The sequence below is a fragment of the Bubalus bubalis genome, chromosome 22 (genome assembly GCF_019923935.1).
Source record: "Bubalus bubalis isolate 160015118507 breed Murrah chromosome 22, NDDB_SH_1, whole genome shotgun sequence".
NCBI lineage: Eukaryota > Metazoa > Chordata > Mammalia > Artiodactyla > Bovidae > Bubalus > Bubalus bubalis.
In genome coordinates this window covers 35,942,112-35,956,471 of record NC_059178.1, presented here as the reverse complement: position 1 = coordinate 35,956,471, position 14,360 = coordinate 35,942,112, and the positions used below count along the sequence as shown (strand labels likewise).

Sequence of the window (14,360 nt, the reverse complement as noted above, 5' to 3'; positions counted from 1 at the left end):
TGGCTGTGCTGGGCATTCGTTGCTGCGTGCCTGGGGATTTTTCTCAAGTTGCAGTGAGTGAGGGCTGCTCTCTAGTTCACAGCCCAGCTTTCTCATTGCGTGTATTCTCTTGTTGTGGAGCATGGGCTCTAGGGCATGGGCTTCGGTAGTTGTGGTGTGTGGGTTCAGTAGTTGGCACTCACAGGCTCTGGAACATGGGCTCAGTAATTGTGGCTCATGGGCCTAGTTGTCCCACAGCATGTGGGATCTTCCTGGACCAGGGTTTGAACCCATGTCTCCTGCATGGGCAGGTGGATTCTTTACCACTGAGCCACCAGGAAAGCCCTATAATAGCTATTTTATGGGGTAACACTGAAGATTCACTGAGTTAATGCACATGAAGAGCTTAAAACAGTGCATGGTACATTTTTAATGTGTTCATTGTTTTTCGTCAACTCAACAAAATAAATACTAATATATGTTGAAAAAGAGAAAGTGAAAGTCACTCAGTTGTGTCTGACTCTTTGCGACCCCATATACAGTCCATGGAATTCTCCAGGCCAGAATACTGGAGTGGATAGCCTTTCCCATTGCCTTGCTAGCTGAGCCACAAGGGAAGCCCAAGAATACTGGAGTGGGTAGCCTATCCCTTCTCCAGGGGATCTTCCTGACCTGGGGTTGCCTGCATTGGAGGCAGATTCTTTACCAACTGAGCTATCAGGGAAGCCCAATATATGCTGAGCACCTACTATATACTGGAAGTGTCTAGGTGCTTGGGTTTCATCAATGGACAGAGCAGATGAAAATTAACAAACCAAAACAAAGTCTTCCTTGTGACAGTAAAGTGATAAATAAACACCCTGGAGGGAAAAATAGAGCCAAATAATTAGGGTCTATAGTGGGGTAGAGTGTGTCTGGGTGAGGGTGAGGTTGGATGTTAGTGATGGTCATTTTCAATAGATGGTTGGGCCAGCCTAAGTGAGAAGGTTATCCTTGATGATTTTTGAAAGAGGTGAAAGAATCAGCCAAGAGTTTTTGCGTCAGAGGGTAAAGTCAGTTCAGAGGCCCTAAGCTGAGGGAATGCTTGGAGAAATCAAGGAAGGCAAGGAGCTTGAAGTGGCTTGAGAGTAGGGGGTGAGGGAAAAGGAGTAAGAAATGGAGCCAGAAAAGTAACAAGGGGCCACGATGTGACGGGTTGGTCCACTTTCCATTTCCTCCTCCAGGGGATCTTCCGGCCCCAAGAATTAAACCTGGGTCTCCTACGTTGCAGGTGGATTCTTTTCCATCTAAGCTACCAGGGGAAGCCCCTGTAAAGGGCCAGACAGTATATATTTTAAACTTTCCCGGCCATCTGGTTTCAGTTGTAACCAATCACATCTGCTCTTGTAGCGAGAGAGCAGCCATAGAAAATATTTAAACCACTGGCATGACTGTGTTCCATTAGAACTCGATTTATGGACATTAAAATTTGAATTTCATATAGTGTTCACATGTAATAAACTATTATTCTTTTTTTTTTTTTTTTTTTTTTTTTTAAATTTTATTTTATTTTTAAACTTTACATAACTGTATTAGATTTGCCAAATATCAAAATGAATCCGCCACAGGTATACATGTGTTCCCCATCCTGAACCCTCCTCCCTCCTCCCTCCCCATTCCATCCCTCTGGGTCGTCCCAGTGCACCAGCCCCAAGCATCCAGTATCGTGCATCGAACCTGGACTGGCATCTCATTTCATACATGATATTTTACATGTTTCAATGCCATTCTCCCAAATCTTCCCACCCTCTCCCTCTCCCACAGAGTCCATAAGACTGTTCTATACATCAGTGTCTCTTTTGCTGTCTCGTACACAGGGTTATTGTTACCATCTTTCTAAATTCCATATATATGCGTTAGTATACTGTATTGGTGTTTTTCTTTCTGGCTTACTTCACTCTGTATAATAGGCTCCAGTTTCATCCACCTCATTAGAACTGATTCAAATGTATTCTTTTTAATGGCTGAATAATACTCCATTGTGTATATGTACCACAGCTTGCTTATCCATTCATCTGCTGATGGACATCTAGGTTGCTTCCATGTCCTGGCTATTATAAACAGTGCTGCGATGAACATTGGGGTACTCGTGTCTCTTTCCCTTCTGGTTTTCTCAGTGTGTATGCCCAGCAGTGGGATTGCTGGATCATAAGGCATGTCTATTTCCAGTTTTTTAAGGAATCTCCACACTGTTCTCCATAGTGGCTGTACTAGTTTGCATTCCCACCAACAGTGTAAGAGGGTTCCCTTTTCTCCACACCCTCTCCAGCATTTATTACTTGTAGACTTTTGGATCGCAGCCATTCTGACTGGTGTGAAATGGTACCTCATAGTGGTTTTGATTTGCATTTCTCTGATAATGAGTGATGTTGAGCATCTTTTCATGTGTTTGTTAGCCATCTGTATGTCTTCTTTGGAGAAATGTCTATTTAGTTCTTTGGCCCATTTTTTGATTGGGTCATTTATTTTTCTGGAGTTGAGCTGTAGGAGTTGCTTGTATATTCTCGAGATTAGTTGTTTGTCAGTTGCTTCATTTGCTATTATCTTCTCCCATTCTGAAGGCTGTCTTTTCACCTTGTTAATAGTTTCCTTTGATGTGCAGAAGCTTTTAAGGTTAATTAGGTCCCATTTGTTTATTTTTGCTTTTATTTCCAATATTCTGGGCGGTGGGTCATAGAGGATCCTGCTGTGATGTATGTCAGAGAGTGTTTTGCCTATGTTCTCCTCTAGGAGTTTTATAGTTTCTGGTCTTACGTTTAGATCTTTAATCCATTTTGAGTTTATTTTTGTGTATGGTGTTAGAAAGTGTTCTAGTTTCATTCTTTTACAAGTGGTTGACCAGAGTTCCCAGCACCACTTGTTAAAGAGATTGTCTTTAATCCATTGTATATTCTTGCCTCCTTTGTCGAAGATAAGGTGTCCATATGTGCGTGGATTTATCTCTGGGCTTTCTATTTTGTTCCATTGATCTATATTTCTGTCTTTGTGCCAGTACCATACTGTCTTGATAACTGTGGCTTTGTAGTAGAGCCTGAAGTCAGGTAGGTTGATTCCTCCAGTTCCATTCTTCTTTCTCAAGATCGCTTTGGCTATTCGAGGTTTTTTGTATTTCCATACAAATTGTGAAATTATTTGTTCTAGCTCTGTGAAGAATGCTGTTGGTAGCTTGATAGGGATTGCATTGAATCTATAGATTGCTTTGGGTAGTATACTCATTTTCACTATATTGATTCTTCCAATCCATGAACATGGTATATTTCTCCATCTGTTAGTGTCCTCTTTGATTTCTTTCACCAGTGTTTTATAGTTTTCTATATATAGGTCTTTAGATTCTTTAGGTAGATATATTCCTAAGTATTTTATTCTTTCCGTTGCAATGGTGAATGGAATTGTTTCCTTAATTTCTCTTTCTGTTTTCTCATTATTAGTGTATAGGAATGCAAGGGATTTCTGTGTGTTGATTTTATATCCTGCAACTTTACTATAGTCATTGATTAGTTCTAGTAATTTTCTGGTGGAGTCTTTAGGGTTTTCTATGTAGAGGATCATGTCATCTGCAAACAGTGAGAGCTTTACTTCTTCTTTTCCAATTTGGATTCCTTTTATTTCTTTTTCTGCTCTGATTGCTGTGGCCAAAACTTCCAAAACTATGTTGAATAGTAATGGTGAAAGTGGGCACCCTTGTCTTGTTCCTGACTTTAGAGGAAATGCTTTCAATTTTTCACCATTGAGGATAATGTTTGCTGTGGGTTTGTCATATATAGCTTTGATTATGTTGAGGTAGTAAGATTAGATCTCAATTACAGGAGAAAAACTATTAAAAAATCCAACATATGGAGGCTGAACAACACACTGCTGAATAACCAACAAATCACAGAAGAAATCAAAAAAGAAATCAAAATTTGCATAGAAACGAATGAAAATGAAAACACAACAACCCAAAACCTGTGGGACACGGTAAAAGCAGTCCTAAGGGGAAAGTTCATAGCAATACAGGCACACCTCAAGAAACAAGAAAAAAGTCAAATAAATAACCTAACTCTACACCTAAAGCAACTAGAAAAGGAAGAAATGAAGAACCCCAGGGTTAGTAGAAGGAAAGAAATCTTAAAAATTAGAGCAGAAATAAATGCAAAAGAAACAAAAGAGACCATAGCAAAAATCAACAAAACCAAAAGCTGGTTCTTTGAAAGGATAAATAAAATTGACAAACCATTAGCCAGACTCATCAAGAAACAAAGGGAGAAAAATCAAATCAATAAAATTAGAAATGAAAATGGAGAGATCACAACAGACAACACAGAAATACAAAGGATCATAAGAGACTACTATCAACAATTATATGCCAATAAAATGGACAACGAGGAAGAAATGGACAAATTCTTAGAAAAGTACAACTTTCCAAAACTCGATCAGGAAGAAATAGAAAATCTTAACTATTATTCTTTTGAATTTTTTCAGTCATTTAAAAATACAAAAACCACAGCTCATGAGTGATACACAGCACGGTGGGCTGGATTCAGGGCTATAGGTTGCCAGTCCTTGGTATGAGGGCTTATTGAACCTTGTGAAGAATTGTGGTTGCTGTTGCTATTAGTTATATTATCACATAGTCCAGCTTCGTACAGTTATTAGGTAGAATGAGAATTCTGATATGCAAATTACAAAGTAAATTTAATTAAGATACCTGGGGAGATAATTCTATTCTGGGGTGGGCAGTGGTGGGGGGAGAAGTCTGTTTTGTTATATTTTCACATTGGCAAACCATTCTTTTGTAAGTCAGTAAATCTCTTTAAAGTCTTTGTTTAAATAAATATAATTAATTTTTTAAAAATTCATGATTTGAAATACTTAAATGGTGGGTGGAATTCAAACTCTTAAAGAGGGCTGTAATCAAAATATAAATATAATTACTTTAAATTTTAAAAGTAAGCCAAATCATGGCCTATTACTTTAGAAAGGCCAAGGTCATCTGTGGGACACCATGTTCAGTGTCTTATTTTCTTCTTGTGTATCTTAGGTAATAAGAAATAAAAGATGAGTATTTTATTCTGCTCATGTTAAACTTTTGTTTTTGTTTTTAACTCAGCTATATTGCTAACTTTAGTATGTGGAATTGTTAGTGCCAGAAATAAAAAAGCTTTTCCAGATGATTTGGCCCAGCAAAATCTAATTATATCAAACACAGAAGCACCTGGAGATGATAAGGTGGTAAGTGATTTTTTTTTTAAAAATGGATATTTATCTCTGAGTATTTTCCATAATTTCTTTAACTCATCTTTATGAAGTTACTATAAAATTTAGGAGTTAATTTATATTCTTAATTTGGTCAGATTTTGTAGGCATACATATTTTATCTGCCAATATTCAAAGACTTATGTAGTGGCATTTATTAAACATCTTACACCAGTTATATTGTTTTAGTTATCTTTTTTCCATCCTCTCGTGTTATGATTTACTAGTACTGCTTTGATGTTGTGAATTTACTATAAGAGCAATCTTTTTGACTGCCCTCTACAATGTGTATTTTCAGATATTATTTATCTCACTCTTTGACCATTTATAATAGGAAAAACTTGCTGAGAACTCTCAAGATAAACTAAGAAAATATAAAAAAGATATATGTGTTTTAAAAAATGTATGTGTGTGGGGGACAGGTTTAGATTGGAAGATGACTGCCACTATTTTTTCTTACATATCTCTGCAGTGCTTGGGCCTAAGCTTCTCTTTTTGGGGAAATATATAAGAGTTCCTATAAGGCATATTCTTCCCTCAAAAAGATTTCACTTTATGAAAAATTGAATCTACTCTTGTGGGAAAACTAAATAGGAGCATGACAGTAAACAGCACCAGTTTGGTAGGGTACAGGTGGAGTTTAAAGATACTGGTGCTGCATAAGTATATTCATGATTTCTGGATCAAACCAGAGATCGCCTTTCTAGGCCTGGTGGAAGATTCAGAGATTAGTCTGTAACTTAAAGAATAGGGAGGGTTTGAAAGTGAAGATATGAACAACAGCCTAATGAATGAAAAAAGGAGATGGCAACGTTTAGGGATTATTCAACAAATAGTACACAAATTGATTTAAAATGGAAGAAATGATGTTCTGGAATAGAGATTTGACACTTGAATTAGGTTCTGGAGGAAGAGAATGTAATAAAAAAGCAGTGGGAGATGAGACTTTTATATTCTCTTGATACGGGAGAGCTAGTCATGGCTTTTCTGCATGAAAGTGGCATAATGTAAGTAGTGTGATGCTGAACTGGTATGCTGACCAACAAGACTGGGAAAACATAGGACTGGGGAGGATAAATAATTGGGATCTTTTGGTAGTTTCAGCATGAGCTAGATAACTCTTCTAGAATAATGATTATGGGAAAATTGAAATATGGATGAATAAGAAATATTTTAAATGTATAAATAAGATTGTTGACCACCAACCATGGTGCAGTGGTAAAGAATCCGCCTGCCAAAGCAGGAGATGCAGGAGATGTGGGTTTGATCCCTGGGTCAGGAAGATCCCTAGAAGAAGAAATAGTAATCCACTCCAGTACTCTTGCCTGGAAAATCCTATGGACAGAGGAGCCTGGCAGGCCTGAGTCGATGGGGTTGCAGTCGTTTAGTCGTGTCCGACTCTTGTAACCCCATGGACTTTACAGTCCTTGGAATTCTCCAGGTCAGGATATTGGAATGGGTAGCCTTTCCCTTCTCCAGGGGATCTTCCCGACCCAGGGATTGAACCCAGGTCTCCCACATTGCAGGCAGATTCTTTACCAACTGAGCCACCAAGGAAACCCAAGAATACTGGAGTGAGTAGGCTATCTCTTCTCCAGGGGATCTTCCCAACCCAGGAATTGAACTGGTGTTTCCTGCATTGCAGGCAGATACTTTATCAGCTGAGCTACCAGGGAAGCCCAGAGAGTATGAGTCAAGGACTAGGGACGAAATCTATTTTATGGATGGAGAAATATTACAGGGTATCTCATGCAGGCATGTCAAACATAGATGAGTTATGATTTTGTCTGACGGTGGAAAGGAAGTGAAAGAAAAACAGTTGATAAGAAATATCTATATTCACCCTGAGATGTAGAAAAGGCCTGATATCAAGTCACTGTCCCTGGCTTATAGCTTCTGTCACATTGACTCTACTTTTTATTTTGTTATTTAAAAGTAAACAATCTTGAGTGCTCAGTCATGTCCGACTCTTTGTGACCCCATCAACTCTAGCTTGCCATGCTCTTCTGTCCGTGGGATTTTCCAGGCAAGAATACTGGAGTGGGTTGCTATTTCCTCTTCCAGGGATCTTCCTAACCCAGGGATCAAACCCATGTTTCCTGCATCTCCTGCATTGGCAGACAGATTCTTTTACCATTATACCATGGTTGGTGGTAAACAATCTTATTTATACATTTAAAATATTTCTTATCCCTATTTTACTCATAGTAACTTCTTATTTTATGTCTAGGAATGGAATGACTGTGTTGCACTCACTGTTTTTTCTTTGCCATTTGGTGCTGGAGTCGGTGGCGTTGATCAGCTGCTTCAGTATAACATACTCACACCTATTTACCTGTTCTCTGTTACTAGCACTTCTCAAAAGGACTTGAAATTATTAATTTTATACCAGTGTATAATTTTAGGCATATTTTTACAAAATGCAACAATATTTCACAGTTTGTATGTAAACTTATTTTAATGCAATGAGTAAAAGTGGTAACTTTAGATCTGAGTTTAAGTCAAAGGCATTCACATGGAGTTACGAGTTGGGTAAAATATCAAAACTGAAAAAGTAAATCTGAAAATCCTTGATATGGAGAAGGAGTTGCTGATGCCCCGTGAGAACAAACTTCAGGGAGGTCCTTGGAGGTGGGTGGGAAGGAACCAAGATCAGAGAGAATGTGAAATGGCACTGTGGGTTCAGGTTTGATTTTAGTTTATTTCCAATTCCCCTTTCACTAGCTTCAAAATATGATCTCTGAACATGTACTTATAATGAGTAAATCATGCCATCAAGAGGATTTGATAATAATTTTTTTTTGGTAATAGAATTTAACTGTAGCAACAACCTAAGCGGAAAATGTAGGATAACAGTGCCACCAAATGGCTACTTTTCAGTTCTCTTTACTTGTATTTTTTTCCTCAGGCAGTGAAATAGTATATATGACTTTTATGGATATATTTCAGATTCAGTAAATCATCTGAACTTGAAAATTCTTGTTTTGATAGAGACTCAGCCTATTAAATATAAAAAATAAATTAGTAAGATGACATAATGGTACCTATTTATACTGGGGGTGTTGTCATGAAAGTGAAGGTTTACAGTGTGGACTGATACACCAAGGTTATGATTTGCTATAACTCAAATTCTCCCCAATGACCTGGAGGGTTGATGTGCAGTTCCACCATTAAGTTAATGTTTAATCAAATCTTTTTCATTTTCAAACATTGTCTTGACTCTGTCCTCCCCCAGATCTCTCCATATTTCTTTTTCTTTGAAACTGATTTTTTTGAGAGAAAGATTTTTACTTAATTTCTCCAAGACTATAGTCCTGTTCACTGAGCACTCTGGAAATTTTCCTGACAAGGATCACCACTGGCCACTTTTTTACTTGACTCTCATGGGTGCTTACTTTATTTGAACCAGTTCTTACCCTACTTGGATTTTTTCTGCAACATTGACCTTACCCTAATCCTCTGTTAGCTGCAGAGTCATGCCTGTTTAGTTCTATATTATCTCAATGGTTATTCCAGATTAATTCTGTCACAGCTCTAATTCCTTTATCCACCCCTTAAAACATGATTTTTCTTGTCGTTCTATTCTTAGCTTGTTTTCTTTCAGTCTGCAGTTTTCTCTGGATGAGATCACTTACTCCCATGGTTTCAGCTCCTGCTACATGGAAGTGACTCCCAGAATTATACTTTAGCTCAGGTCTCTCACCTGAGCTCCAGACTACATTCTCATATACTCATCTCGGATAACCACAGGTTTCTCAAGTTTACCATGTCCAAAACTGACTTGCTCACCCTCCTCTCACCTACAAGGGCATCCTTCATTTCTGTGAATTATGCCGTCTGTCTAGCTGCACAAGCAGGACACATAGGAATAACTCCTGACCTTCCCTGTGCTGCCTCATCCATCTAACCACCAGTAAGCTTTCTATGGAGTCCATCCTCTTCTTTTAATTGTCACTGTTTCTACTTTGGTTTCGATCCTTGTCATTTTTCACCTAGAATTATTCTTGACTTCTCTGATATCCATGACACTAAACTTGTCTCCTTCATATTGTCTTTCACATTGTTGTCTAATATTATTTAGAAAAAATATGTCACTTGGGACTTCCAAGTGGTCTAGTGGCTAAGACTCCACACTCCCAATGCAGGGAGTCCAGGTTGGATCCCTGGTTAGGTAACTAGATCCTGCATGCTGCAAGGAGTTCACATGCTGCAATTAAAGATCCTGCATGCCAAAACAAAGATTCCTCTTGCCGCAACTAAGACCTAGTGCTGCAAAAACAAAAGCAAAAAGTCCCCTGCCTGTTATTAAATCCCTATTTTGAGTCCCCATAGTCTCAAACTCGGAGAAGGCAATGGCACCCCACTCCAGTACTCTTGCCTGGAGAATCCCAGGGATGGGGGAGCCTGGTGGGCTGCCATCTATGGGGTCGTGAAGAGTCGGACACGACTGAGCGACTTCACTTTCATTTTTCACTTTCAAGCATTGGAGGAGGAAATGGAAACCCACTCCAGAGTCGGACACGACTGAAGTAGCAGCAGTCTTCAAACTCTGACAAAATGTGGTCCACTGGAGAAGGGAATGGAAAACCACTTCAGTATTCTTGCCTTGAGAACCCCATGAACAGTATGAAAAGGCAAAAAGATAGGATACTGAAAGAGGAACTCCCCAGGTCGGTAGATACCCAATATGCTACTGGAGATCAGTGGAGAACTACCTCCAGAAAGAATGAAGAGACAGGGCCAAAGCAAAAACAACACCCAATTGTGGATGTGACTGGTGATGGAAGTAAAGTCCAATACTGTAAAGAGCAATATTGTATAGGAACCTGGAGTGTTAGGTCCATGAATCAAGGCAAATTGGAAGTGGTCAAACAGGAGATGGCAACAGTGAACATCGACATTTTAGGAATCAGTGAACTAAAATGGACTGGAATGGGTGAATTTAACTCAGATGACCATTATATCTACTACTGCAGGCAGGAATCCCTTAAAAGAAACAGAGTAGCCATATAGTCAACAAAAGAGTCTGAAATGCAGTACTTGGATGCAATCTCAAAAACGACAGAATGATCTCTGTTACTTTCCAAGGCAAACCATTCAATATCATGGTAATCCAAGTCTCTGCCCTGACCAATAATGCTGAAGAAGCTGAAGCTGAATGGTTCTATGAAGACCTACAAGACCTTCTAGAACTAACATCCCCAAAAGATGTCCTTTCCATTATAGGAGGCTGGAATGCAAAAGTAGGAAGTCAAGAAACACCTGGCTGCTGCTGCTGCTAAGTCGCTTCAGTCGTGTCTGACTCTGTGCGATCCTATAGACAGCAGCCCACCAGGTTCCCCCGTCCCTGGGAGTCTCCAGGCAAGAACACTGGAGTGGGTTGCCATTTCCTTCTCTAATGCATGAAAGTGAAGAGTGAAAGTGAAGTCACTCAGTTGGGTCCAACTCTTAGCGGCCCCATGGACTGCAGCCCACCAGGCTCCTCTGTCCATGGGATTCTCCAGGCAAGAGTACTGGAGTGGGGTGCCATTTTCTTCTCCGAAACACTTGGAGTAACGGGCAAAGTTGGCTTTGAAGTCCAGAATGAAGCAGGGCAAAGGATAACAGAGTTTTGCCAAGAGAATGCACTGTTCATAGCAAACACCCTCTTCCAACAACACAAGAGAAAACTCTACACATGGACATCACCAGATGGTCAATACTGAAGTCAGATTGATTATATACTTTGCAGCCAAAGATGGAGAAGCTATATACAGTCGGCAAAAACAAGAATAGGAGCTGACTGTGGCTCAGATCATGAACTCCTTATTGCCAAATTCAGACTTAAATTGAAGAAAGTAGGGAAAACCACTAGACGATTCAGGTATGACCTAAATCAAATCCCTTACAACTATACAGTGGAAGTAACAAGTAAATTCAAGTGATTAGATCTGATAGACTGCCTGAAGAACAATGGATGGAGCTTCATGACATTGTACAGGAGGCAATGATCAAGACCATCCCCAAGAAAAAGAAATGCAAAAAGACAAAATGGTTGTCTGAAGAGGATTTACAAGCAGCTATGAAAAGAAGAGATGCAAAAGGCTAAGGAGAAAAGGAAAGATATATCCATTTGAATTCAGAGTTCCAAAGAATAGGAAGGAGAGATAAGAAAGCCTTCCTTAGTGATCAATGCAAAGAAATAGAGGAAAACAATAGAATGGGAAAGACTAGAGATCTCTTCAAGAAAATCAGAGATATCGAGGGAACATTTTATACAAACATGGGCACAATAAAGAACAGAAATGGTATGGACCTAACAGAAGCAGAAGATATTAAGAAGAGGTGGCAAGAATACACAGAAGAACTGTACAAAAAAGATCTTCACGACCCAGATAATCATGATGGTGTGATCACTCACCTAGAGCCAGACATCCTGGGCTGTGAAGTCAAGTGGGCCTTAGAAAGCATCACTACGAACAAAGCTAGTGGAGGTGATGGAATTCCAGTTGAGCTATTTCAAATCCTGAAAGATGATGCTGTGAAAGTGCTGCACTCAATATGCCAGCAAATTTGGAAAACTCAGCAGTGGCCACAGGACTGGAAAAGGTCAATTTTCATTCCAATCCCAAAGAAAGGCAATGCCAAAGAATGCTCAAACTACCACACAATTGCACTCATTTCATACGCGAGTAAAGTAATGCTTAAAATTCTCCAAGCCAGGCTTCAATAGTACATGAACCGTGAACTTCCAGATGTTTAAGCTGGATTTAAAAAAGGCAGAGGAACCAGAAATCAAATTGCAAACATCCATTGGATCATCGAAAAAGAAAGAGAGTTCCAGAAAAACATCTACTTCTCTTTATTGACTATGCCAAAGCCTTTGACTGTGTGGATCACAATAAACTGTGGAAAATTCTGAGAGAGATGGGAATACCAGACACCTGACCTGCCTCCTGAGAAATCTGTATGCAGGTCAGGAAGCAACAGTTAGAACTGGACATGGAACAACAGACTGGTTCCAAATAGAAAAAGGAGTACGTCAAGGCTATATATTGTCATCCTGCTTATTTAACTTATATGCATAGTACATCATGAGAAATCCTGGACTGAATCAAGCCCAAGTTGGAATCAAGATTGCCTGGAGAAATATCAATAACCTCAGATATGCAGATGACACCACCCTTATGGCAGAAAGCAAAGAAGGACTATAGAGCCTCTTGATGAAAGTGAAAGAGGAGAGTGAAAAACCTGGCTTAAAACTTAACATTCAGAAAACTAAGATCATGGCATCTGGTTCCATCCCTTTATGGCAAATAGATGGGGAAACATTGGAAACAATGACAGACTAATTTTTTGGGCTCCAAAATCACTGCAGATGGTGACTGCAGCCATGAAATTAAAAGACACTTGCTCCTTGACAGAAAAGTTATGACCAACCTAGACAGCATACTAAAAAGCAGAGACATTACTTTGCCAACAAAGATCTGACTAGTCAAAGCTGTGGTTTTTCCAGTAGTCATATATGGATGTGAGAGTTGAACTATAAGGAAAGTTGAGCGCCAAAGAATTGATGCTTTTGAACTGTGGTGTTGGAGAAGACTCTTGAGTGTCCCTTGGACTGCCAACCAGTCCATCCTAAAAGAAATCACTCCTGAATATTCATTGTAAGAACTGATGTTGAAGCTGAAACTCCAATACTTTGGCCACCTGATGCAAAGAGCTGACTCATTTGAAAAGACCCTGATGCTGGGAAAGATTGAGGGCAGGAGGAGAAGGGGATGACAGAGGATGAGATGGTTGGGTGGCATCACCGACTCAATGGACATGAGTTTGAGTAAACTCTGGGAGTTGGTGATGGACAGGGAAGCCTGGTGTGCTGCAGTCTATGGGGTCACAAAGAGTCAAACACGACTGAGCGATTGAACTGAACTGATAGTCTTCAAGATTTTCTAAAAAATTTTAGCATAGCCTTTTGTGACCTCTCCAGCTTCTCTCTGTCTCTCTGAACATCCGTGGTAACCATTCTCAACAGGCTATAATTGAGAACCCTCGAGGAAGTCTATTTGTGTTTGCATCTAGATCTTCTTGCAAATAATGTATTCTTCTCCCATTTCAAGTAGGAGTCCCTCGGCTTGGAGTTTCCCCAGTATGTCCCACTTAGTTTCTCTGAGCTTGAATTTTCATACTCTTCCTCTGTCCCTCTAGCATTCTGTGTTCACGTATGTGGTGGTGTAGTTGCTAAATCATGTCCGACTCTTGCGACTCCATGGACTGTAGCCCACCAGGCTCCTCTGTCCATGGGATTTCCCAGGCAGGAATACTGTAGTGGGTTGCCATTTCCTCCTCCAAGAAATATTCTCAGCCGAGGGATTGAACCTGGGTGCCCTGCATTGTAGGCAGTCTCTTGATTGCACAAAGATTCTTTACCAACCGAGCCACCAGGGAAGCCCTCTGATGTGTTCACCTATACATCACGGTAATCATATTCCTAGAGTGATTGTCTGTTTTTCTGTCTCATTGGAGTAAGAGCTCGTTGGGGCCACTGAGGGACCACGTCTCTATTATTGCATCCTAGACTGGGCACACAACTGAAAATGATGAATGTCTGTTGAATGAATGAATGAATAAAAAATTTAGGAGTAAACAAGCTCTCTCCTTTGCCTCCTTTTGACTTAACTTCGAATCCATTTCCAACCGATATGAATTGTCCTCTTTTATTTTATTTCAGTGTTCTGCCAATGGGTTTATGACCCAGACAGTCAACAATGCTAACCAGGGCTTTTGTGGCACTATGGGATCTGGAGTCAAAAATGGAGGGCAGGAAAGCATTGAAATGGTGAAAGGAGGACAGCATACGCTGGAGTCGTGCCGCGGGGCTGGGCATCATCACACCCTGGACTCCTGCAGAGGAGGCGCTGTTGAGGTGGAGAACTCCAGATACACTTACTCCGAGTGGCAAAATTTCACTCAACCCCGTCTTGGTGAAGTGAGTTTCCCTGAGCATTCTGTCTCTACAATTTAAATGTCCCAGTGGAGAACTTTAGGAAATTGAGATTAACATCTATTTTCAGAAACTTCTTTTTCATATTCTCCAATGTATCTTTTCCTCTCACTCTCTGGCTATT

At 39.9% G+C, this 14,360-nt stretch overlaps 1 protein-coding gene across 2 annotated transcripts in view; it reads left to right on the top strand.

The window, feature by feature from the left end:
* The window catches only part of LOC102414570 (desmocollin-3), a 53,444-nt gene that overhangs the window by 36,273 nt on the left and 2,811 nt on the right, over nt 1-14,360 (top strand). For both annotated transcript variants that reach the window (XM_006080220.4, XM_025273215.3), the window contains exons 14-15: nt 5,108-5,229; nt 13,964-14,221. In XM_006080220.4, coding sequence (XP_006080282.4) covers nt 5,108-5,229; nt 13,964-14,221 — 380 coding nt within the window. The remainder of the gene's footprint in view (nt 1-5,107; nt 5,230-13,963; nt 14,222-14,360) is intronic.